At 36.2% G+C, this 25,978-nt stretch overlaps 1 protein-coding gene across 1 annotated transcript in view; it reads left to right on the top strand.

Annotated features, from left to right (window-relative positions):
* Positions 1–25,978, top strand: part of EPHA3 (EPH receptor A3) — a 139,290-nt gene that overhangs the window by 63,452 nt on the left and 49,860 nt on the right. Inside the window, exons 5-8 of the mRNA XM_040226815.1 lie at positions 7,746–7,848; positions 8,558–8,625; positions 14,120–14,245; positions 20,858–21,043. Of these exons, the coding sequence (XP_040082749.1) occupies positions 7,746–7,848; positions 8,558–8,625; positions 14,120–14,245; positions 20,858–21,043 (483 nt within the window). The remainder of the gene's footprint in view (positions 1–7,745; positions 7,849–8,557; positions 8,626–14,119; positions 14,246–20,857; positions 21,044–25,978) is intronic.

Below are 25,978 nucleotides of genomic sequence, written 5' to 3'. Positions count from 1 at the left end.
GGTCACAAGAATACCCAGAAGAAATATACAAAAAAGATCTTAATGACCCAGATAGCCACAATGGTGTGGTCACTCACACAGAGCCAGACATCCTGGAGTGTGAAGTCAAGTGGGCCTTAGGAAGCAATACTACTAGCAAAATTAGTGAAGTGATGGAATTCCAGCTGAGCTACTTCAAAACCTAGCAGATGATGCTGTGAAAGTGCTGCACTCAATATGCCAGGAAATTTGAAAAACTCAGCAGTGGCCACAGGACTGGAAAATATCAGTTTTCATTCAATCCCAAGGAAGGGCAATACCAAAGAATGTTCAAACTACCATACAATTACAATTATTTACAATTGACTGGTTCCAAATTGGGAAAGGAGTACGTCAAGGCTGTATATTGTCACCCTGCTTATTTAACTTACATGAAGAGCACATCATGTGAAATGCCAGGCTTGATGAACCACAAACTGGAATAACGATTGAAGGGAGAAATATCAATAACCTCAGATATGCAGATGACACCACCATTATGGCAGAAAGCAAAGAGGAATTAAAGAGCCTCTTGCTGAAGATGAACAAGGAAGTAAAATGCTGGCTTAAAACTCAGCATTTAAAAAATGAAGATCATGGCATCTGGTCCCATTACTTCATGGCAAATAGATGGGGAAAAACTGGAAGCAGAGACAGACTTTATTTTCTTGGATTCCAAAATCACTGTGGATAGTGACTGCAACCTTGAAATTAAAGACGCTTTTTGGAAGAAAAGCAATGCGAAACCTAGACAGTGAATTAAAAAGCAGAGACATTACTTTGCCTACTAAGTTCCATATAGTCAAAGCTATGGTTTTTCCAGTAGTCATGTATGTATGTGAGAGTGGGGCAATAAAAAAGGCTGAGTGCCAAAGAATTGATGCCTTTGAACTGTGGTATTGGAGAAGACTCTTGAGAGTCCCAGGGACTGAAAGGAGGTCAAACCAGTCAATTCTAAAGGAATTCAACCCTGAATATTCATTGGAAGGACTTTGGCCAGTTTATGGGAAGAACCAACTCATTGAAAAAGACCCTGATTCTGCGAAAGACTGAAGGCACAAGGAGAAGAGGATGACAAAGGATAAGATGGGGGATGACAAAGGATGAGATGGTTGGATGACATCACCAACTCAGTGGACATGAGCTTGACTAAGCTCCGGGAATGGTGAAAGACAGGGAAGCCTGGCCTGCTGCAGTCCATGGGGTCACAAAAAATTGGACAAGACTGAGCAACTGAACAATAACAGCAGCAATATTTAATATCCTGTGATAAACCATAGTGGAATAGAATAGGAAAGAATTTGAAAAAGAATATATATGTATAACTGTCACTTTGTTGTACAGAAGAAATTAATTAATACAGCATTGTAAATCCACTAGACTGTACTTCAATAAAATTTTTATATAACATATATATATATATATATACAAAAAAAATTCCAGAAAATTCCCAAAAGCACAACTTTAATTTATGGCAATCCAGCAACCATTTACATTGCATTAATTTTTATTATCTATTATTAGTAATCTAGAGATGCTTCAATGTATAAGGCAGGATGTGTTTAAGTTATATGTAAATACTACACCAATTTATAAAAGGGACTTTAGCATCCTTAAATTTTGGTATCTGTAAAAGGTCCTGGAGCCAATCCCCGTTGGGTAGCGAAGGGGATTCAAGCCTCAGATATGGAGTCTGTACGTTGCTGCTGCTAAGCCGCTTCAGTCGTGTCCCACTCAGTGCGACCCCATAGACGGCAGCCCACCAGGCCCCGCCATCCCTGGGATTCTCCAGGCAAGAACACTGGAGTGGGTTGCCATTTCCTTCTCCAATGCGTGAAAGTGAAAAGTGAAAGTGAAATCACTCAGTCGTGTCGGACTCTTCACGACCCCATGGACTGTAGCCTACCAGGCTCTTCCATCCTTGGGATTTTCCAGGCAAGAGTACTGGAGTGGGATGCCATCACCTTCTCCAGTCTGTATGTTGCTGCTACTGCTAAGTCACTTCAGTCGTGTCCAACTCTGCACGACCGCATAGACGGCAACCCACCAGGCTCCCCTGTCCCTGGGATTCTCCAGGCAAGAACACTGGAGTGGGTTGCCAGACCTCACCTAATCTTCCTGTAATGGAATAAACAGGGAGAAATCACCCTTTGAGGACATAAAAACAAGATGACGTAAAATACCGTGAAAGTCCAAACCTCCGTGAAGAGGTTTAAAACAAATTTAAAATTTTAGATGCCACAATAATAAAATATAATTGCAATTTAAAATTTGCAGTTCTAAAACTTTTTATAAATTTTAAATGCCACAAAGTAAGTTCCTCATTTTGAAATGATTGCAGACTTAATTTTTTCAAACTTTTAAACAGTTATTGGCATTAACAACACCAAAATGAATATTTGCTTTAACAAGAGAGATCACAAATCACAGAACTATAAAAATAAAATATTTATTATATAGTGTGTTACAAACTAGGCATATTGAGGAGCAGGAGGTGCACAACACCATTAGATAAATACGTATTATATTAATGCGTAGTTTGGAACACCAGTCTAACCTCACACATTCTTAATTAGCAGTTAACCCTATCTGATAAGTAAATTTGCAAAACCAACCACAAATTCTACAATTGTAATGTGATTCCAAATTTAGCACAGACAGAGCTGTGGTCATGTTATGCATGATCTTCTAATGAGGTATCAGTGTCTGAGGTTTAAGAAATATCCCATTTAAAAATGAGATTCTTAGAACTTTTGCAAACAAGTTCTATTTTGCTATATTTCCATTGATTGATAGATCAGATGAAAAGAAGATAGAGAACTTTTTTAATACCCTCCTCCATTTATAAAAATCTTTCAATTGCACAGTTTGATTTATTTTTAATCCATTCACTCTTACTATTTTACTATAGATTTCTTCCAGAGTTTAAAAATAAGTAAATATAGATTTAAACATTACCTTTTGTCTTAGGGAAAAAAAGAAAAAAAATCAGAACTCTCACTTCATTTTTTAAATCAAAATGATATCTTCATAAGAACTCTAAGGATTTTTCTTATTTATTACAGATTGATATTTAAAAGATATAAAAAATATCTCCTGCTTGAAATTAACAGTATATTGCTTATTCTAGTTTTTATTATTTTTAATTATAAAGTTTTACTCATAAGACATATAAATGTTTCTTAGTAGAACATAGTGTACATTTACCTGGAATTTAGTTAGTATTTTTTTATCTCGGTTTACCATAACCATACAGAGGCTCAGCAGAGCATATATTTTCCTAAGTGCTTTAGTTCTTACTATCAGGTCAAAGAATCTGCCTGCAATGTGGCAGACCCTGGTTCAATCCCTGGGTTGGAAAGATCCTTGGAGAAGGGAATAGCTACCCCACTCCAGTATTCTTGCCTGGAGAATTCCACAAACGAAGAAGCCTGGATGGCTGTAGTCCATGGGGTCACAAAGTCAGACAAGAATGAGCGACTAACACACATTATTTATGTATGGGGAGCCTGGTGGGCTGCCGTCTGTGGGGTTGCACAGAGTCGGACACGACTGAAGAGACTTAGCAGCAGCAGCAGCTTTACATTTATTATCATCATTTTGCAAAAGAAAAAACTGAGGTTTAGAGAAGTTAAGTAAGTTTTCTAAAGTTACACAATTGGTAAATTATGGGTCTGATTCTAGAACCCATGTATTTTTCTGACAGTATGTAAAGCATTCTCATAAACATGTGATTTGATCCCATTCTCTAAGCTATTCAGATACTATTATTTATTTTTATCTGTGGTCTAGGACAGAGAGTTCTTTTTTTTTTTTTTTTCCTCCTAAGATTGCATAGCTAGTAAGTAAACTCAATGAGCCTAGAGTCTCCAGATTTTGGAGTACTGACCCAGTGTTGCTATTGCACATTAAGAAGAAAGAAAGAAAGAAAGTTATGCTAAGATCCACAGAAAACTTAGAGTATATGTGAGTAGAACTTGCATAGAACAAAGGTGGCATCCACCAAAGCAAGACATCCAGACATCATGAAACAGTGTGACATGTTTGAGAAAACTGACAGTCTAATATTTTAGAAACTCTGTGGGCAGAAACTGAATCTAGAGTGTGTGCTTTGTGACTAAGAAAGGAAGGCACAGTGCAGGCGTTAAGAAAAAGGACCCTGGAGTAAACTGACACACATTAGGATGACCTCGACACGCCACTTCAGTTTTCAATGTCTTTGTTTCCCTATCTGAAAACTGGGAAGATCACTGTGCATGACTCCATATGGTTTTTATATTAAGTTAATTGATGTTTATAAAGTACTTAAAATATCACCTGGTATAGTAGTATAGCAGGCACTGTGTATGTGTTGTGTTTAAATGTATAGTACGTAATTTGAACATCCAAGGAATTTGTGGAACAAAAATATGTGGGGGTAAAGCTGAGTTTTGGCATTGGAGGATCTTATTGGATATTACTATTCAAGAAGATTGGCCTAGGGACAATTCAGTCAGCACTGCTAAATGCTTCATACTGTCTTTTTGTTGTTTCTAATGAATGGGTATGCAGCAACTTTAATCTCTTGGACCCTATTTTTAGGGGTTATTAAGAATGCCTGGTAAAAGTAGAGTGGAACCACTATATAAAGAACTTTGTATATCAAAATTAGACTGTTATATGTAATTTTGTAAGCTATGGAGTGCTTTTTCCAGTTCTTCACAAGAAAAACGAAATAACAAAAATAGATTTATTAAATCCTTATTATGTGTTTAGCACTGTTCCAGTGTTTAACTTGTATTAACTCCTTTAATCCTTACAACAATCATATTACATCACATAGCAGATTGGTACAAAGCCAGGCATTCTGGCTCCTGAGAATGTATTCCTCACCAGTCTTCCTTGGGGAAAGACAGTGGACAGCGTGTGTAGGATGGACAAACATGGGAAGAGACTAGAAACAGGGGGAGCAGTTTGCTGTCAGAAATATAGTCAAACTAAATTTCTAAGAATTATAATAGATATAGATTGCTGACAGTGTGCCACATAAAATTATTAGACAACTCTATCACACACATTTAATCAATATTATTCTTTCAAATGTTTGCCAATTTCCAGCACAAAAATAACCCGATTTGGTTATGCACTTTTAGATAGTCTCTGGGATTTATCTATATTGAGAACTAGAGGGAATTGTAGAGGGGTCAAGTTTAATCCTGTCTTTGATGGAAAGAAAATTCTTTTTTTCTGTCATGTTTACTCTCCCAGATTCACTGACCTTTATTTCGTAAACTGGATAAAATTTACCAAAGCATGAGATAAAGTGATTATTATATGTTCATGGAACATTATTGAATTACAAGGTTAAGTTATTTTATGACTCATGATGTATAGCCAATGGATAGGGATGCATCAGTTCAGGTTTTCTGGAAAGCAGATACTAAGGTAGAATTACAAGAGCTTCGGGGAGGGAAGGGAAGGGAAACAGATAAAAAATAGAACAGGAGGAGCAGATATGGCCAAGCAGAGCCTCAGACTGAGATGTAGGTCAGCCATCTATGAAGACAGAGAGAAAGCAGAGAGTTCCGAGTAATGAGCCTCAGAAAGCAATGCAGCTCCGAGAGTCTCACCAAGCTAATGGTGGGCCCCAGAATGAAGATCACCCTTTGCAGGATTCGTGCATGGGGCACAAGTAGCCTGGCTCCAGTACCCTTGCCATGTTTAGTCATTGAGGAGAGTGTGACTGCAGTGAATACTGAAGGTGCAGCAGCTGGAGGCTGTCTGCCCACTGCAGGCTTGGCAGTAGAGAGATCCTAGCAGGCACTCCCACGACTGCCATGGAAGTATAAACAGTAGTTTTCTGGTTGCAAAGAATAAAGTGCTTGCAACAGTTTATATTATGAGTATACCATCCTACCACACTCAGTTCTTTTTTTTTTTTTTTCAGATGTTTAGAAAACTTCTAATAGTCTATCTGCCATGTTATTTTTTTTAAATTTGCATCATTTAACTAGTCCCTAAATTGAAGTATTTTGGAGAAAATCTTCCAGCTTTAGATTTTCACCAGGCTCAAGATGTGACCTTGGCTTCTGAAGAGGTGATAATACAACTTAACCTCTCTTCTAAGCTCTTCTTTTGATACCCAACTCATTTATTTGTTTAATCATCATTTATGAATATAAAAACAATAAACGTTAAAGTATGAGTCTATGAGAGGGAATGTTCCAGGAAGGGTGCATATTTTAGAAAGTATAGAGATTAGAATGTTTATGGATTTTGTTAGCAGATAAGGCTAGGGATTTAGACAGAGAACAGATCCTAAATGGAATACACACATTTTATCCAGAAAGTGACAAAGAGCCCTGCAAAACTTTTATGCATGAGAATGACATAATCAAACTCATGGTTTAGCAGGAATACTCTGGTGGCCAGCTAATATAGGCAGGGCCTGCAAATAGAGATCAGTTGGGAATTTTTTTTTTATTGTTATCCAGAAGAAAAATGAAGACAGAAACTGAAATATTTAAAAGAATTTTGTGATTAATTGGATGCAGAATAATCAGGAGAGGGAGAGGACAGGTGACTTTATATTTATGGCCTACATCTTGGTTACTTAAAATGTTATGGTCTAAAATCAGCAGCATCAGCATTACTAGGAGCTCATAAGATATGCACAGTTTCAGTCCCCACTCCAGACCGCCTGAAACTGCTTTCTTCAAAAGATGCTCAAGTGATTTATGTGAATAAGTTAGAGAGCAAACCCTGGGAGATAGTGAAGGACAGAGAAGTCTAGTGTGCTGCAGTCCATGGAGTCACAAAGAGTTGGACACAACAGCAAGTGAATAACAAAGTTAGAGAAGCATTGGTTTAGTCAAGGGTCAGTAAACTTTTTCTGTAAGAGGCTAGAAAATAAACATTTTAGGCTTAGTGTACATACAATCTCTGTTGCTCCTATACAACTTCACTTATTTTAGCATACAAGCTGCCGTAGACAATGGACAAATAAATGAATGTGGCTGTACTCCAATGTAATTTTATTTATGGACACCAAAGTTTGAATTTCATATAATTTTCTCATATCACAAAATCTTCTCTTGATGTGTTGCAACCATTAAAAAATATAAGTTGTTCTGAGTTTCTGAGCTATACAAAAATTGATGGCAGGCCAGATTTGGCTCCTGGAGAATATTTGCTAATACCCGGTGTTGGTGAGTGAATGAGTGATGGGCCATTTGCTAAGGTAGGAAATACAGGGATAGGAACAATTTGTTGGTGAGGACAGTTTTGGGGGTCCATAGGACAGGTATTATACCATCTTTTAAATAAATACGGATGTTAGAGACTAAGCAAACTAATGAGAAAGTTTTTATAATTTCATTCTGGGAAACTTGAACTATCCCCTGGATTTCTCTGGTGATTTCTGTTTATGTGATGAGCCTCTTGCCAATGAGTATAGAGAAAACCAGTTCACATGTTTCGTGCAGTAGGTGCTCAACTAGTTGTGAGCGTTTCATACCATGAAAACAGAGTATTATTCTTATTAATCAGAAACTTCAAGTAAAATTATACAAAATGTCTATCGTTTTACACTAAATGAAGAATTCTTTTTACGTTGTATTAGACAGCAAGCCATCTTTTATGTAAAAGCAGAATAAATATGACTTAATTGATCAACTTTTTCAGGGAAAGGTTAGTTATGCTCTGTCAATGCCTAGTTTTTTCTTATTGTTTTCTCTCCAACCTCACAGCTTTCTCCATCTCTGGTGAAAATAGCCAAGTGGTAATGATTGCCATTTCAGCGGCGGTAGCAATTATTCTCCTCACAGTCGTCACCTATGTTTTGATTGGGAGGTGCGTTCACAATCTGTTTTACAACTTACTTTCATTACTGCATTGCTTGTTCCCCTCAATTGCCACTAAACTCTGAAGAGTTTGCTCAATAAGTTATTTTAACAAATAAGAATGTCCCCACTTGTATTCTAGATCTTTCTTTTTTTCTCCCTTTCTTTTGATTCTCCACCTTTAGTTTTGAGTTGTTTTTTTCTTTCTCATTAATTTCTTGCCCCACTCTCCAAAACATACCGTTTCTCTTCTCTCTTCTGACCTCACTCTTAGTTTTTACTTTCTTTTTCCAATTATCACTTCTCTCATCAAATACACCCCAGATTTCCCTGACACTTTCTCACCCAGAACACTGGTAACACTGCACAGCACTAATCACTAACAATGGAAACTTTACCCTCCATTCATTCTAACAGCAGTTGTTTTTAAAAAAAATACTATAAACACTTGCTAGGGCCATTATAAAACCTGAACTGAAGGAGTCTGCACAGTGGGGAAGCTACTCTCCATATCTCCTCATTAGGCAGCTTTCCAGGATCCCCAGAGAAAGAAGCTTTCTCTAGAGGATTTAGAAAATATGAAGTCATTAAACTTTCACTAAAGCATTTAATTGTTCATAGAAAATGCTTTCTGTGTGTGTGCTTTGCACATTCTGAACATAGATCATTGTTTTCAGTATATTTATTTTCTGTGTTCTTTTCCTTTGATTCACCTCTAGGTTCTGTGGCTATCGTAAGTCAAAACATGGTGCAGATGAAAAAAGACTTCATTTTGGGAATGGACACTGTAAGTTTCTAAACTATGTTTGGTGCCTTCGTTTTAACCATTTCAGTTTTAGCAGTTGTTGACTTGAAACTGGATAACTTCCCCCTGACAGAGAGAATTCAGAAGGTTGAGCAAGTTACATTTATTTTAAATGGAGAAAGGAATCCACGGCTCTGCATTAAGTAATTTGTACGTGGCTGTATTGCAGCATACTTAAACTAACATGAAGGGTAACTGGTGGTTTATATTCAAATAATGCTCATGATGGGAAGTACATAACTATAGTAAGCTCTGCATGGCTGAAAGGCAAAGCGTATCTTCAATTTCCTTATTACTAGTTATTTGCTGAAATCTAAATAGGAATCTTTTTTCCTTTCTTAACTGCCAAGTAAATATAAACAACCTTTGTTTATGTGAAATGCCTGACTCCATTTTGTCAACCAACCAGGAGAAAGCCTTTAGAATAAACTTTACTTTGGAGTTAGTTATATGATATCCAATTGGTAAGGAAGTCAATGCTTTCCCCTCTTATTTTAATATCAAACAATTTAGTCTCTTTTTAATATTCTTTAAAAGAAATACTCTTTTAAGAAACAAAATATTTATATCTAATAAAAAGACTCTTTTTTTTTTCCTGTGGCGAAACAAATCATTCCAGGTGTTTTGCTTTTCCAAACTATGGCTCAGTTTATTGTGGCAATTACTAATCAGTGGCATGTCCTCCTGGAAATTAGTACAAAGATTATACTCATTCTTATATGTTCTCCAATAATCTCACTGTAATTAATGTAGTCTTGTAAGCATTACTTTCTTTGGCATTCACTGTTGCCTTCTATAAATGCTTTCAGTTCAACATGATACTTCCTATCAGTCATTGAACTTCCATCTAAAGTTTGTAACTTTACGGTAAAGACTTGATGACCTGTTGCTACCATGCAGGAAGCATATAGTAGATTAAAAAAAAAGAATTGTTTTCCAAAATGTAAGTTAAAGTAGGATGGACAGAAAGGCAGAGTTCACAGAGAGCATTGTTTGATTGTTCTATCTCATTATAGAATAATTCACAAAAAACCCAATATCAATAATATAATATCAATATCTCAATCCAGAGTAGTTAGGTTTGCAACTCAAAGGTTTTAAAAGAGTACCTGAACAAGTTACAGGATATTTATCTAGCTTTTCCTTCATGATCCCACAAAACAGTGCCTCACATTCACCATGCATAAATTAGTCAAAGCAGTTGCATTCCTATAGATTAGGTTGATCTTAATCTGAGTTGGACAATGGATGTAAATACTGTCTTTAGAGCAGGCCATACTGATCTGGTTCTTTATATAGGAATTATAAATCTCATAAACTTGAAGCATTGATAAATTTCTGTGTGCCAATTTTAAGCAGGTTCCTCTATGACTCCAATCTGCTTTAGCTGTTGGTTTTTATGGTGGAGTTTGCTGAAGCTTTAATTTTCTTCAAATGCACAATATATTTATGATAGCCAAACAAAAATGAAATGTGTTTTACCCTAGCTTTAAGGACATAAAGTAACTTATATGCCTGTCATAAACTTTCTGTGTCTTAATGCTACAGCTGGTTTATTTCAGACCATTTATTTGGTATTACTTTGAAAAGCTCTAGCTATGAACCATTCCCTCCAGCCTTGTTACAAATCCTATAATATTGCTTCAAAAGGAAAGAAATGTGTTTCACCTCCTAAGATCCTGTCCCCTTGCCCTCTCTGCCTGGGCCTTTTTACTTTTTTGCTATCCTTAGGGCAACTCATGCTGGTAAAATGGAAATGTAAATTACTGTGTTTGCACAGAACGAGCTGTAAAGTAGTGCAGCTTAACACGTGTGCATGTGTTTATTATCTGGTTTTCTTGACACAGCCCAGTTACTCTGTGTGTTGCCCTTAATTATTGGTGTGAAGGGATTATGCGCTTGCATCCTGAATCACCTGATTCCTGGAACCTCTGGGGATGGCAGTTAAAAATCAGCAGCCAGAGCTCCCATGGTGAACAGGCCATTTTTCTTGGAGATGTGTGTGTATGTGTTTATATTTGTATTGTTTCTCTAAATGTCATGTGGATAGAAAAGCCATTTACTTGATTTTAATCAATCATGAAGAATTTGATTGATTTTATACAGGAATGACTATTTAAGTTTTAGATTATTTAGTAATATGGATACTCTCTAGGGTTGACAGGAATGGAATGGTAACTCTAAAGCACACTTTCAAGACTGTTTAAAGCTGGTGCTTATTTAAAATGTTTGAGACATCCTTCCTAACAATTCATTTTAAAATCTTCTTTGTAATTCCTTCTTTAAATTTATCTATAGTTGATTTATAATATTAATTTCACATGTGCAGCATAGTTATTCAGGATTTTTACAGATCATATGCCATTAAAAGTTACTATGAGTAAATGGCTATAACTTCTACGCTAAACAATATATTTTTGTTGCTTACCTAATTTATATGCAGTAATTTGTATCCCTTAGCCCCATATCCATATTTTGCCAGTAAATATCTCCCAAGTTGATTTCCTTAAATTCAGCAAGGTGGAATATTTGTAACTGTTTACTAGAAAGAAAAAAATTTTTCATGTAATTTTTTAAAATGCTACCATTTCCCTTGAAAGGGAATGCCAGATTTTCTTACTTAACTAGTCCCCAAACTTAAAATGACTAGCGGGAAAATCAAAACGGGATGGTCACATATTCTAGCCTCCATTTAATGTGTCTTCTTTAAAATGTAACCAAAATGACTATACAGAAAGTTTCTAAGAAAACTTCATTTCCTGACATCTTTTACTAAATCTTTGGTTACTTTTACTGTTTTCCTTACCCCAAAGCAAGAAAATCCATTTGCTTGTTTTAACAGTAAAATGTTTTAGTATTGATAATGTAGAAATAGTTCTAGTGTAATAATAAATAATAGTAGACCACTGTACTAAAGAGTGTCTATTTTTATAGGAAGCAATAATGTTTATAATAATAGCAGAAGCATGCAAGCTGATGTGTGAGCTCCAAAGAAATGGGCATTTTTGAGTTCAAATTCTGTCTCCAGGAAACCGAAGGATATTTCTATTTGTGAATAAACCTTCTTAACATGAAGTTACTAATAATGGCAATAGGCTCTGTCATTTCCTGGGAAATAACTACGATCACAGGCACTCAATGCTAGGCACTTGAAAAGCATATTTTTCAGAGCTTTCCTCCTCTTATGCCTAGTATGTTCTTTGTACTGCAGAAAAGTAGAGTTCTTACTTCAAAGCAACTCCACTCACAGTTTGCCCAGAGCAAGGGCAAAAAACTTACTATTTCTCCTTTGTGAATGTTGACTCCCTAGCTATGAGTGTCATCTCAATTATCAACACTCTGCCCCTGGATGGAGAGTGGTTGCCCTTTTCCAGCGATGGAGTCAACACCAGGCAGGGGAAGGAGGGTCACTAACCCATCTTCTCCTCAATTCTCCATGTGCTCCTTCACCTTTCATACCTATTCTGTTGCCTCAACAGCATCTGAAGAAGAGGCTGAGGAAAATAGTTTTTACCTCCAATCTCTCCCAGTCACCATTTCTCTTATAATCCATTTATTCTTATGCTTTATATTTCTTTACTCAAAATGTCTATGGAAGTTTCCCAGGAACATAAATTATTATGTGATAAAACATGGCATTCACAGAGTCATCCTGTAGATTAGCAATCCAATCATTTCTTAATTTTAATTCTGAAATCCTGGACTCACTGGCTGAATGGCCATTGTGCTGAAGACTCTCTGCCACAATTGCTCTCATGACAGTCCCTACACCTGTTTCATGTGAACTACCACACTGACTCAAAGAAACCTTCAGAAATTCCAGAATGTTCAGGTGTGATTTTTCTATTAAAAAGTGGTATGAAAAGACAATGTCTGATTTTATTTGCTAATTTAAGATGTTAAAAAAAATCCTTCAATAATATAGTGTGATAAGAGAAAAAATGTATCACTATTAAGTGTCCACTTTCCTAGCTAAAATAATTTTACCAATGTTACTAAAATTAAAATCAAAATCAGTTATATTGGTTCATAAAGTGTGGGAGTTTATTATATTATTATTTAATGTTAAAACACTAGTGTTATGTACTTTAATAGATTTTAGGTTTCCATTTTAGAGAAAGTTTCTTGAACATTCCAAATTGTTTCTAATGTGAATTATTTTTCTAAATGATAGAAATTTCATTAAAATTAAATCAAATTCAAAATGATTCCCCTATATCTTTTGTCTGTGCAATTTTAATTTGGAACATTGTGAATATTTTCTACCTTTAAAATGATTAAACTATGAAGAAAGTTTATATTTGATAAGCTATAAGTATGATTTATGTTTGAAATTTAGCTCTTTGGCACCATTATTAAACTTATAGACAATAATTGTATTGCCTTTAACTATATTGAAAAGCTGGGTGGTCACCTTCCCTGGTGACCCTAGTGGTAAAGAACCCGCCTGCCAATTAAGGAAACCTTAGAGATGTGAGTTTGATTCCTGGGTCAGGAAGATCCCCTTGAGGAAGGCATGGCAACCCACTCCAGTGTTCTTGCTTGGAGAATCCCATGGATAGAGGAGCCTGCTGGGCTACGATCTGTAGGGTCGCAAACAGTCGGACACAACTGAAGTGACTTAGCATGGATGCATGTTGAAAAGCTCCACAGTAAGATTTCAGTTAACTGATGCTCTGTCTCTTGTGTACTCAGTCATGTCTGACTCTGTGACCCCATGGACTGTAGCCCTCCAGGCTCCTCTATCCATGGGATTTTCCAGGCAAGACTACTAGAGTGGGTTGACATTTCTTCTTCCAGGGATCTTCTCCACTCAGGGATTGAACCCATGGTCTCCTGTGTCTCCTCCACTGGCAAGTGGATTCTTTACCATTGAACCACCAAGGAAGCCCATATATACACATACTCACAGTTTAATTTAGATCTATAATTGAAGTGGAGAATTTTGAATGACTGTTAGTAATAGCAGAACAGTGTCAGACAAAAAACATGTTATTTTATATCCTCTAATTAATTTATCTATAATTACAGCAGCTATCCTACCTTATGAAAGTATTTCACAAACTTTCCTTTACTGTCACATGTGATACTATAATAAATATTTGGTCATTTCACTTTGTTGAATCAGACGTGTGATAATGTGAAGGCATTCACTCACTCTTGTTACAGGTAGTCATTGCTGGGCAGACTAAATTCTAAACCATTCTTCTCTTCTTAAGAACCCCCTCATTTTCCTTCTACTGATTTTAAAGAGAAAACTCCTCTCTCTGTTTCATTACAAGGAACTTTTTTTCTTAAAGTGTGTAACTTATTTACTCTAAATTTTCTGTCTGATAATTTCTGTGGATAAATCAAAGGTTGATGACATTTAATGTCATGGGAATTTTTTTTAACTAATAATGTTATGATAAAACTTTCTCAGTAAAGGTTTTATATATCTAGCTACAGTAATGCCTTTCTTCCTTTCTTTAAACAGTAAAACTTCCAGGTCTCAGGACTTACGTTGACCCACACACATATGAGGACCCTACCCAAGCAGTTCATGAGTTTGCTAAGGAATTGGATGCCACCAACATATCCATTGACAAAGTTGTTGGAGCAGGTAAGCACCCCAGTAATCCTCATGCCAACCTAGTATGTTAATTACAACTTTACAGCTATGCATAAGAATGCTGCCTGAGATTGATAGCTCACACTCTCAGGTCCATGCATATTGCTTTGAAAAGGGACATTTTCTGATTTCATGATGAAAGGCAAGCAGTAAATAAATGCAGGAGTATTTAATGGAATGTAATGATTTCAAAGGTACCAGACTTACAGGTTACGGCCAGCTTTTTATTTATTGAGTTTCAGAGGCGGCAGCCACAGCAGCTCAGTCTCCCCACGGCTATGCTGATCATGTGTCACAAAGTCTATTTGGCTAAATGAGAAGCATGGGATAAAAGTGTGTCTTTCTTTAAATTAGCTTACTAAGTGAAAAATTTTGATTTGTAGGGAAAAAAGTAATTATTGACTCTTCTTTGGAATTAGGCAACACAAAATAAAATTTAAAAATGATGTATTTTATATAAATTCCATCAAAACTGTATTGACAGAATAGTTTAAATAATATGAAGTGCTCCATTTTAATACCTGCCTGTAACACTACATAGTCGTAAATTATTTGTGTTGAAGTTTGTTTCTATATAGATATATTTTTGTTCTAATTATTTATTTGCTCAATCATAAATTCATTAACACCTATGGAGTGATTATTAATTGCAGCTGCTGCTGCTGTTAAGTCGCTTCAGTCATGTCCGACTCTGTGCGACCCCAGAGATGGCAGCCCACCAGGCTCCCCATCCCTGGGATTCTCCAGGCAAGAACACTGGAGTGGGTTGCCATTTCCTCCAAATTGCAGCTTCATATATTCAAAAATTATAGATATTTATGAAATAACAATGTTTTATACAGTTATATATAAATTTATTGCATTCATAGAATATGCAGTGTCTATTTGAATAAAACTACTACTCAGAAGAAAAATAAACAACACTGTACAATAATTACACACACCACCTCATTCTCCAATATTACTTTAAAAACAAACTAGTTATGTTGATGTGGGAAATAGAGTGAAAGACTGAAAAAAGGAATTCTCTGAATTATACATACCATATCAGGATGCTTTTTTGTACACATGTAAATATAATTTTCTCTGTTTCTTTTTCTCTGCACTGAAGAAATATTTAGAATTCAAATAGTATTTATTATTCAGGCAGGATAATCTGAGTGATTCACATATTATCTAAATAAACAAATAGTTTAGTAAATGTCTCTTCTATTTTTTTTTAATGTTATACACTCCTAAAACTCACCTGTGTGGGTAGTATGAAACCATCAGTTCATAAAAGGAAACAAGAGTAAGTACTTCTTTTTTCACAATCTAAGACTTAAGAACACACACACTCACTGTACATCCATGTTAATCCAGCTAAAATTAATCCAGATATATATTTATTACCCTCTTTCATTTGTATAGTTCTGCTTCTTCAGCTGCTGCATCGTGCAGAGGGCTTTTGTCATGCTGGTTTTAATGCTGCCCCACAAGAGTGCACTGTTCTCCAGCATGGAAGCTGCAATAGTATATGAAGCACCCTCCGCTGGAGAATGTGATGAGAGAAGGCAAATCTACTCGTGGTCAGCCAATGTCCATAAGGCCAGACATATTGCAACCTTGAGATTTGGGGCCTCCTGCATTAACAAAAACTTATATACACAGATGTTATTGACAAAGTCAGATATCTAGAACACAGTGTGTGCCTGTGTTAGTCACTCAGCCGTGTCCGACTCTTTCCAACCCCATGGACTGTAGCCCGTCAGGATCTCCCGTCCATGGAATTCTCCAGGTGTGAATACTAGAGTGGGTTGCCATTCCCTTCTCCTGGGGATCTTCTTGACCCAGAGATCGAACACAGGTCTCGCATATTGCAGGCAAATTCTTTACCATCTGAGCGACCAAGGAAGCCCATATACATACAGGTATTATTGACAAAGCCAGATACCTAGAACACGGTAGGATGAGATAAAACATACTCATTAAAAATGGTCTCTGATCAATAAGATAAAGGGAAAGCCTATCTGTACTGAATCACTTAATAATCCCTGATGCTCATTAAAGATTAGAGATCTTTGATTTCTCTTCAAGCATATTTGCAAAAAATTAGAGATATACCCCATTTTCAGTATTTTGCACCCAATAGTCTCATTTGCCACATAAGAGCTATAAAACTGTCTGTTTTGTTTGCAAATACATATATATCTTCAAGGTATATTATGCTTCTCCTGGAAGATTTCTTTATAATATACACTCTGAATTCTAGTCTGTCTTGATTAAGCTTTAAATGATTTGTCATTACCAAAATAGAATATGAAACCAAGATTTTGAAAGCTATAATGTTTAAAATATTTTGTTTCATAATATTTTAAATGTCTACAAAACTAGATGAAATTGTATAATAGTATAATGAACCTGAAAGTGAAAGTGTTAGTCATTCAGTCTTTTCTGACTCTTTGTGACCCCACGGACTATGGCTCACCAGGCTCCTCTGTCCATGGAACCCTCCAGGCAAAATTACTGGAGCGGGTTGCCATTCCCTTCTCCAGGGGATCTTTCCTACTCAGGGATTAAACCCAGGCCTTCTGCATTGCAGGCAGACTCTTTATTGTCTGAGACACTAGGCAAGCCCACCATAATGAACCTGCACATCCCCATTTCTGCAACAACTTCACTTATGACCAATCTCCTTTCATCTATACTCTAAACCACTTTCTATACCTTTCTAAATTTTTAAAATAATGCTGTTCACAAAAGTTAGTAATCATAATAGATGGATTAGCAGCTATCTTCCACTATTAAAGAGCTGAATATATTATTCAATCAAAGATTTTTATAGTCAATTAAATATACAGGAAGGCTATGTGGACAAATTCTAGTTTTAGGTCAAGAATTGTATACAAAGAAATAGATTTAATAGAAACTCTCATTTACGCATTTAATAGCCAGAAGAATTATAACCATATTGCAAATTACAAAATTAAAACTGAGGCATAAGTTAATTTTCTCAAAGTAGTATAATTTTTTTAGTAAGGAATTTATAATGACTAGAATTCCTAATTTTATCCCTCAATCCAAAGTTTTATACAGGTTGGAAATATGTAATTCCTAAACTGTGTTAGGCATTCACATGGTTTAATTTTATCAGACTTTTAAATAGGTATTATTATTACCATTTCACCAGATGAGGAAACAGAAGCTGAAAATTTGAATGGCCCAGGGTCATGTAGACATTAATTGGGAAACCAAAATTTGAATCTTGTACTTTTCAACTTCAAAGTCTATGCTAGATACTGCTGCTAAGTCGCTTCAGTCGTGTCCGACTCTCTGCGACCCCATAGATGGCAGCCCACCAGGCTCCCCGTCCCTGTGATTCTCCAGGTAAGAACACTGGAGTGGGTCGCCATTTCCTTCTCCAATGCATGAAAGTGAAAAGTGAAGTTGCTCAGTCATGTCCGACTCTTCGCGACCCCATGGACTGCAGCCCACCAGGCTCCTGTGTCCATGGGATTTTCCAGGCAAGAGTACTGGAGTGGGGTGCCATTGCCTTCTCCTATGCTAGACACTACTGATCACAATAGTGCCTTCTAAGAATTTTTTTTAACTGAGATAATTCATGTATAGTGTTTAGTTTATATAACAGTATTGTTCAATATGTATTTTTATTATGTTTTTATTAAAACAATGGAAGGAGAATGGATTTTGAGGTAATACAGAGGGTCTTTTTGCTTAAACACAAGTGCATTTTTTCCTGTTTTAGATGAAATTAGTATAAGAAATTTTATGTTGAGCAATTGTGCATTGTGCACCTTAAATCAAAATACAGTCTGCCCATTTTCTTAAAATATATTTTATTTTAAAGAGCAAATACACAGTGATGCACTTAATTGCTACTTTAAGAAATCAAGAGTATCTTCTCAAATAATCTTCTTGTAGCTGTGTTTTTATTTAGAAATGATATAATCTACTCTTTTTTTTTTTTCCTTATGGGTACAAATCTAATCGAATAAGATCCTGTAAAACTTGATTAGATGGAAAAATCAGGCATTTATTCCATTTGCCCAGTCTTTCTTGATTTTTCCAACACTATTCTTTTAAGAACAGTTCTTATAAAGAGAATTGAATTAAAATTTAACATTTCTATGTCTAGTGTGGGCTTTCCTGGTGGCTCAGAATGTAAAGAATCTGCCTGCCATGCAGGAGATCTGGGTTCAATCTCTGAGTTGGGAAGATCCCCTGGAGAAGGAAATGGCAACCCAATCCACTCCAATATTCTTGCCTGGAGAATTCCATGTGTCCAGAAGAGCCTGGTGAGCTACAGTCCATAGGGTTGCAAAGAGCCGGGCATGACTGAGTGACTAACACACACACACATGTGTTTACTGTATTTGTCACAGCTTCTGGTATTCATCAGGTGAAATAAGCACATTTCTAAATTTTATGATTTTTTTAAAATACTAGCACTACTGAAACACCACTTTCTGGATTTTGAAATCCAGAAAGTGTCCACATGTCCAGCTCTCCCATTAACAAGGGAAAAAACACTAATTGGGCTTCTTGAAATTCAAAGTCTTCCCCTCTGACTTCCCTAGTGAGGTACTTTCAGAATATACTTTTCTTTACAAATACTTGTCCAATAGGACATTAAACATGTTATCACCATCATCATCACAACCATCTCTTCTTAAATGAACAGAATTTGACATTTGAAAAAGAACTTTTATATTTATTCTTCACTTTGAGTTAGCTCTTAAGAGAGAGATAATTCATCTTTCTTATACTATGTTTGTACTCAAAGAAGAAATAGTAAACAACACTCAGATGGCACTTATGTTTCTGGCTCCCTCCTAAGTGCTTTTCATATTTTAATTCGTTTAATTGTACCAAAATTTTATGAAGTAGAAAATAATTGGTGTCCCTATGTTACAGATAAAGAGACAAAGGCATAGAATCACAGTCACTCAAAATCACGCAGATAGTAAGTGACAGATGCAAAATTAGACCCTAGACAATCTGGCTTCAGAATGCATAGTCTATGTTACAGTTCTGTACTATCTGTCCTATGAAGTAAGTGTCTTGTCATTTAAAATAAATAATCATGATATCCAAATTTAAAACACGATCCATGACACCATGTTGATACATGATAATGGCAGAACTTTATTTCAGAGTGTGAAAATTCATTATGAATGTCCCCTTATTGTTTATCCACAATTGATGTTTATACAAAGTGCATGGGAGTTAGCAATGTTCTGATAACCCTGCATAAATAAAGAAACTCTTCCTGACTTCTCCTAATGTTCACGCATCTATAACAGCATATTTTTCCTTTGATTTAAAAAAGATCATTGAATGTTATCAAGTTCTGCCCCAACTCTCCCTATCATCCTAAAAACACCTAAACTGCAGATATTGCTATCTTCTGTATGCTTTCTTGAGGGAAAGAAATTAGATCTGCCTTTATTAGCACTATAGCTATGTGTTTTTCATAGTTTCTGTCACACTGTTGCCAACTGATGAGTATTTATTAAATAAATGTATGAATAACTGCTTTTGGACATTAACTGACTTTAACAAGTTACAGCCTAAGTCCATTGTTTTGAAAACAGTTGGCAAGACTGGATTCCTGAGCAAGATTCAAATCTGGGGAAGTCATTTTTAGGGATGTGGTTGGTAAATCAATAGGATAGCCTACTGCTTTGTGGAGAGAAGCATTTACTTGGATGAAAAATAGAGAAGAAGCATCTCACTTCTTGACACCTTGAGCTTGTGTAAAAACTCACAGCAAGAGGGTTGGACCAAAAATGTTTTTCCATTTCACAAAAGGCCTAAAAATTGATCATGTAATTTTCCTTTTCAGAAAAATATCTCATTTGCTATTAAAAATCACTTTTAATGTTGTACAAAACCCATCTAGTTACACAACATTAGGATTTCTTTTACGAACCAGACACATTCCATATCTGACACTATTTAGTGGCCGTCACTGTGGCAGCCGTATTGTTGCTGTTCAGTCGCTAACACATGTCTGACTCTTTGCAACAGCACAGAATGCAGCATGCGAGCTTCCTTGTCCTTCACAATCTTCCAGAGTTTTCTCAAACTCATGTCCGTAGAGTTGGTGGTGCCATCCAACCATATTACCCTCTGTTGCTCCTTCTTTCAGAAAGCAGAAATATGTAGTTAAATTGGTCCTCTGGGTGAAAACAAAATGGTGAGAAACATCTCAAATTTAATCAAGTGCTCAACTCATTATATTGGTGCTGCTCTGTTGATTATTTTGAGGCTATGAGAATAAGGAGTGAAAGTCTAATAGACACAGTTTCCAACTTCCTTCTTATCCTTTCATATTTCATTATTCACAATGTAGTACTTCAGAAGACACGAAGCTTATCACAAGGTCCATTTATCACCAGGGTGTGGATGGACTAGGGTTTTTAGGGAGTCTCAGATTACCATCTTCCAAAATAATTTGGAAGTCTATGAGTGTACATCTTGCAGGTCAAGGGTGTAAATATTTTGAATTGAATTGTTGAGAGAAAACAGTTGCTCTCTACTAATGATTTTTGTAATATCATTCCTTGCCTTTTCTTGTTGTTTTCTTCTGCATTCTAATAGGTGAATTTGGAGAGGTGTGCAGCGGCCGTTTAAAACTTCCTTCCAAAAAGGAGATTTCAGTGGCCATCAAGACCCTAAAAGTGGGCTACACAGAAAAGCAAAGGAGAGACTTCTTAGGCGAAGCAAGCATTATGGGACAATTTGACCATCCCAATATCATTCGACTGGAAGGAGTTGTTACTAAAAGTAAGTGAAGTCATAAAATTGATTATGTGTATGTTGACCAGAGGTCATTTAAACCCAAAGCTAATAATTTAAGATTTGGGGTCTTATTTTCATTAGTCTCTGTTAGTCTTGACAATAAAAACAAAACAGTTTAGGATTAACACATAGACAAGAGATCAAATATATTTAACTAGTATTATATTGACAGTGCTATTCTAGATCTTAAAAGGCTTTAAAAAGTTTAGGAGCTAAACCTTGGACTATATTAAGACATGTGGGTTAAAAAAATAGTTAAGTGAATTGTGTGGAACTTTGTGTTATGTGGAGTAGCAGGGAAAACTAATGACTCAGTTTTGACCGAAATTGCTGGGAACTCCCAGATAGCTGCCTTTTCTATTATTGTTCACCAGTTTCATTTAAGCTTCCAAATCTTTACCCCCCTGGCTTTGGAAAAATTATGAGAGTTTGGGGAATGCTTCTGAGCTGTAAAGATTGGGATCACATTAGACCCAAGCCCTTTTCTCTGTTCTCTGTGGATTTCAAATAATTCTGATCTACAGTCCCAGATGGATTCTTGACTGCTCTGGCTCACAGCTTGTGATGGAGACCTGAACTTATTTCCATGATAGCTTCTCCAGCCAGGCTCAAAAGGGATCCCTTGATGCAGATATGTGATTTTTGGCTCCAATCCCAATGAAAATCTCTTGAGAATGATCTGGAATTTATTTTTTTTCTCCAGATTTTGGAGCACAAAATGAAGAATGAATTAAATTGGCAACAAACTTCTTAAAGTGAAAGACAGCATATGGCAGAGAATTTGGCATCCTTTAGGGGGTTATTCATTGGCACCATATTTACATATTCTACGGTTACCAACAGACATTACAAATGACAATTTTCATGATGATATTTTTCTTTAACATTACATGGAACACTTTTCAAATGGCACTAATACCTAGTCTCATTTTAGTGTGACTAAAAATGCAATTCCTTATTCACAAGAGCATGGTATAACTGAAATATACCTTGATTTCCTTTAGAGTTTTTTAATATAGTAAGCAGGGTTAAGAACTTAACAATGTAGAACTTAGTCATAAACTATAAGCCCATATTGTCTTATTAGAAGCATATTTTTTCTTCTGTACTCATAAAAACAAGGCTACTTTAGTTGTAACACTAAAACATTTTCTGATGAAAACATCTCTTTTAATTTTTAAAAATTAGTAATGAAAATACTGTTAGTAGTACTAAGGATTGGAAAACTCTATTAAGTATTCTTTTCTTCAGGGCAAGACCATATCTACAGAATACCCTACTTAATATTAGAATTACATAATCATGTCTCACTGGGGTTTTAATAGTTGATTAACCTTTTAAATCTCCTGTATCATTCTCACCAAGTGGTTGTCCTTCAGATTTTGAGACCATTGTGAGAAGAAACTCACTGGAATTAAACTACATACTTATATAGCCATTTTTCTTTTCACTCTCAATTTTCAAAATTCTCAGTTTTTTTGTTTCCAGTGTGCTGCCTACTGCTGCTAAGTCGCTTCAGTCATGTCCGACTCTGTGCTACCCCATAGACAGCAGCCCACCAGGTTCCCCTGCCGTCCCTGGGATTCTCCAGGCAAGAACAGTGGAGAGTGGGTTGCCATTTCCTTCTCCAATGCCTGAAAGTGAAAAGTGAAAGGGAAATCAGTCAGTCGTATCTGACTCTTCGTGACCCCATGGACTGTAGCCTACCAGGCTCCTCCATCCATGGGATTTTCCAAGCAAGAGTACTGGAGTGGGGTACCATTCCAGTATAATAAGTTATTATTATACTGTTTTGTTTTGCTAGCTGTTGTCTACAAGTTTATTTACTGAATGATAAGCAAAATTAAACCATAATTATTGTGGAAGATTTTCTTATATAAAAATGTAATAATCAAATATGAATTATGGTCATCTGGCAAACAAACCATTTTCTTGCAGAAAGAAAAAATGCATTTAAAAATTGACCTTAAAAAATTGCAGGTATTATACATTAAACATTTTATTCAAGTAGGAGTCTGTAATATTCTAATATGAATGACAACTGCCTTATTCTTAGAGTGAAATTTCTAAATTCGATATATCTCCTTGGTCAAATATGCATGCAAGAGACTGCCAAATCTAACTATATAAATCCCAATCATCTCATATAGTGCAAACATAAGAGAGTTGCAAACCTAAAATTAGATTTTGAACTCCTTTAGTGACATATTTAAAAGCTCTAAGTCTGGTGCCCTATTACAACTGAGGGGAAATAGAAATAACAAGGCAGTTTTGTCACTGAAAGAAATTATTTAATCCACTCCTATCATTTTCTTTGTTTTCCAAGAATATACAATTGCTAAAACAACCTATTTGCAAAGCTCAGAAACATACATACAACTAGAAATACAGAGTTTACCCAGGTCTCCCGCATTGGAGGCAGACCCTTTAACCTCTGAACCACCAGGGAAGCCCCTGTTTATAATTTAGTGGACAAATTGTATTTTGAGAAGAAAAGAAAGCATATTGGTATCTGGATTAAGAATCAGGGAGTCAGAGATCAAGCTCTGATTCAGCTCTCCTGATCTGTGAGATTTCTGACAAATCAAAACACTCCAACAGACTCCCTCTGTTCACTTGTAACACAGAATTAGCAGTCCTGCTTTACTATTTGCAGGTCCTTTTAAGATCAAATGAGATTTCATAGGAATATATTGTTAAGTGGAATACAGCTATGCAAATCTAAATGATTACGTCTGGTTGAGTTGAAAAGATTTTACTAGTTCATCTGGGAGTGTAGAAGAAAATTATTGAGAGCAATTCCTTTCTTTGCTCAAAGATAATTTTTATTATGACTATTAGTTATGTGCTTTGAATCTACTCTAATGTATCATTTTCAAGTTAGAGAAAGCCCTTTATTTAATCATTTTATTTTCATTTATTTGAATTGAGCTATAAACAATTTTAATGGTGTGGTTTTGAGCCTGATGATCTTAAACAAGAGAAGGTGAGAGAGTTTCTGATCTTTAAAGTAGCAGAAAGCTGGGGGCACAGTCCTGCTTAGAACTTTGTACTAACATGTGTTATCAATTTCAGTCAACGTTCAAAATGATGGAAGTTGTTTTTAGCAAACGTTTGATATTTCTGCCATCACACCATTATTCAAAAGATGTTCAGACTGCATCCAAGAAGACTTTCCATTGGCCACTTTTCACACAGTGAAATAGAAGGAATTATGTTGGATGAATTGGAGAAGGAAATGGCAACCCACTCCAGTGTTCTTACCTAGAGAATCCCAGGGACGGGGGAACCTGGTGGGCTGCTCTCTATGGGGTTATATAGAGTTAGACACGACTGAAGTGACTTAGCAGCAGCAGCAGCATGTTGGATGACATGTGTTTTATGTTGTTATTTGGGGATGGATTATTTTCTAAAATTTAAAAAGTAATAATGCAACTTAGCTGTTCAGTTCAGTTCAGTCACTTAGTCGTGTCCGAGTCTTTGCGACCCCATGAATTGCAGCACGCCAGGCCTCCCTGTCCATCACCAACTCCTGGAGTTCACTCAGACTCAAGTCCATTGAGTCAGTGATGCCATCCTGCCATCTCATCCTCTTCGTCCCCTTCTCCTCCTGCCCCCAATCCCTCCCAGCATCAGAGTCTTTCCAATGAGTCAACTCTTCGCATCAGGTGGCCAAAGTACTGGAGTTTCAGCTTTAGCATCATTACTTCCAAAGAAATCCCAGGGCTGATCTCCTTTAGAATGGACTGGTTGGATCTCCTTGCAATCCAAGGAACTCTCAAGAGTCTTCTCCAACATCACAGTTCAAAAGCATCATTTCTTTGGTGCTCAGCTTTCTTCACAGTCAAGCTCTCACATCCATACATGACTACTGGAAAAACCATAGCCTTGACTAGACAGACCTTAATGTCTCTGCTTTTGAATATGCTATCTAGGTTGGTCATAACTTTCCTTCCAAGGAGTAAGCGTCTTTTAATTTCATGGCTACAGTCACCATCTGCAGTGATTTTGGAGCCCCCAAAAATAAAGTCTGACACTGTTTCCACTGTTACCCCATCTATTTCCCATGAAGTGATGGGGCCAGATGCCATGATCTCTGTTTTCTGAATGTTGAGCTTTAAGCCAGCTTTTCCACTCTCCTCTTTTACTTTCATTAAGAGGCTTTTTAGTTCCTCTTGACCTTCTGCCATAAGGGTGGTGTCATCTGCATATCTGAGGTTATTGATATTTCTCCTGGCAATCTTGATTCCAGCTTGTGCTTCTTCCAGCCCAGTGTTTCTCATGGTGTACTCTGCATATAAGTTAAATAAGCAGGATGACAAAATACAGCCTTGACATACTCCTTTTCCTATTTGGAACCAGTCTGTTGTTCCATGTCCAGTCCTAACTGTTGCTTTCTGACCTGCATATAGGTTTCTCAAGAGGCAGGTCAGGCTGTAACCTTGTATTATTGAGGAAAGTCTTAGGCAAAAGATTAAGAGGATTTCTCATATTGAAAAGAATTCTATATTGGTCTGGGTTTCCATTGGACACCAAAAGCTCAATCATTTGCTTGTATTTTCTGTACATATGTTAAAGAAATATTACTGGAATTAGTTGTCATTCTTTAGTGACTATGCCATATTATTTCTATTTCTTGTTTGCCTCTTGCTAAAACTTCTTTGGCACTTGTCTCAAGGACACTGCTCTCCATGCCATAGTTTTAATAGACTATGTATAGTTTATATATTTTTTATTAATAATTTGCAAAAGCAATTTGTTACCATAAATTTTAGGAACTGATGAAGCAAGTTATGCCTTTGTGACTATAATTTGAAAACATCTCTAAGTGGCCATATCAACCAAGCTAGGAAAATCTCTAATCAATATATTCAAAGAAAAATAAGTAACGCAGGGAATCTTATTTTTACATGTCTAAAA

This window comes from Oryx dammah, unplaced genomic scaffold (genome assembly GCF_014754425.2).
Source record: "Oryx dammah isolate SB20612 unplaced genomic scaffold, SCBI_Odam_1.1 HiC_scaffold_2, whole genome shotgun sequence".
In the NCBI taxonomy this organism is placed as follows: domain Eukaryota; kingdom Metazoa; phylum Chordata; class Mammalia; order Artiodactyla; family Bovidae; genus Oryx; species Oryx dammah.
Note: the sequence above shows the minus strand (reverse complement) of the source record. Positions and strands in the feature narration are given on the sequence as shown.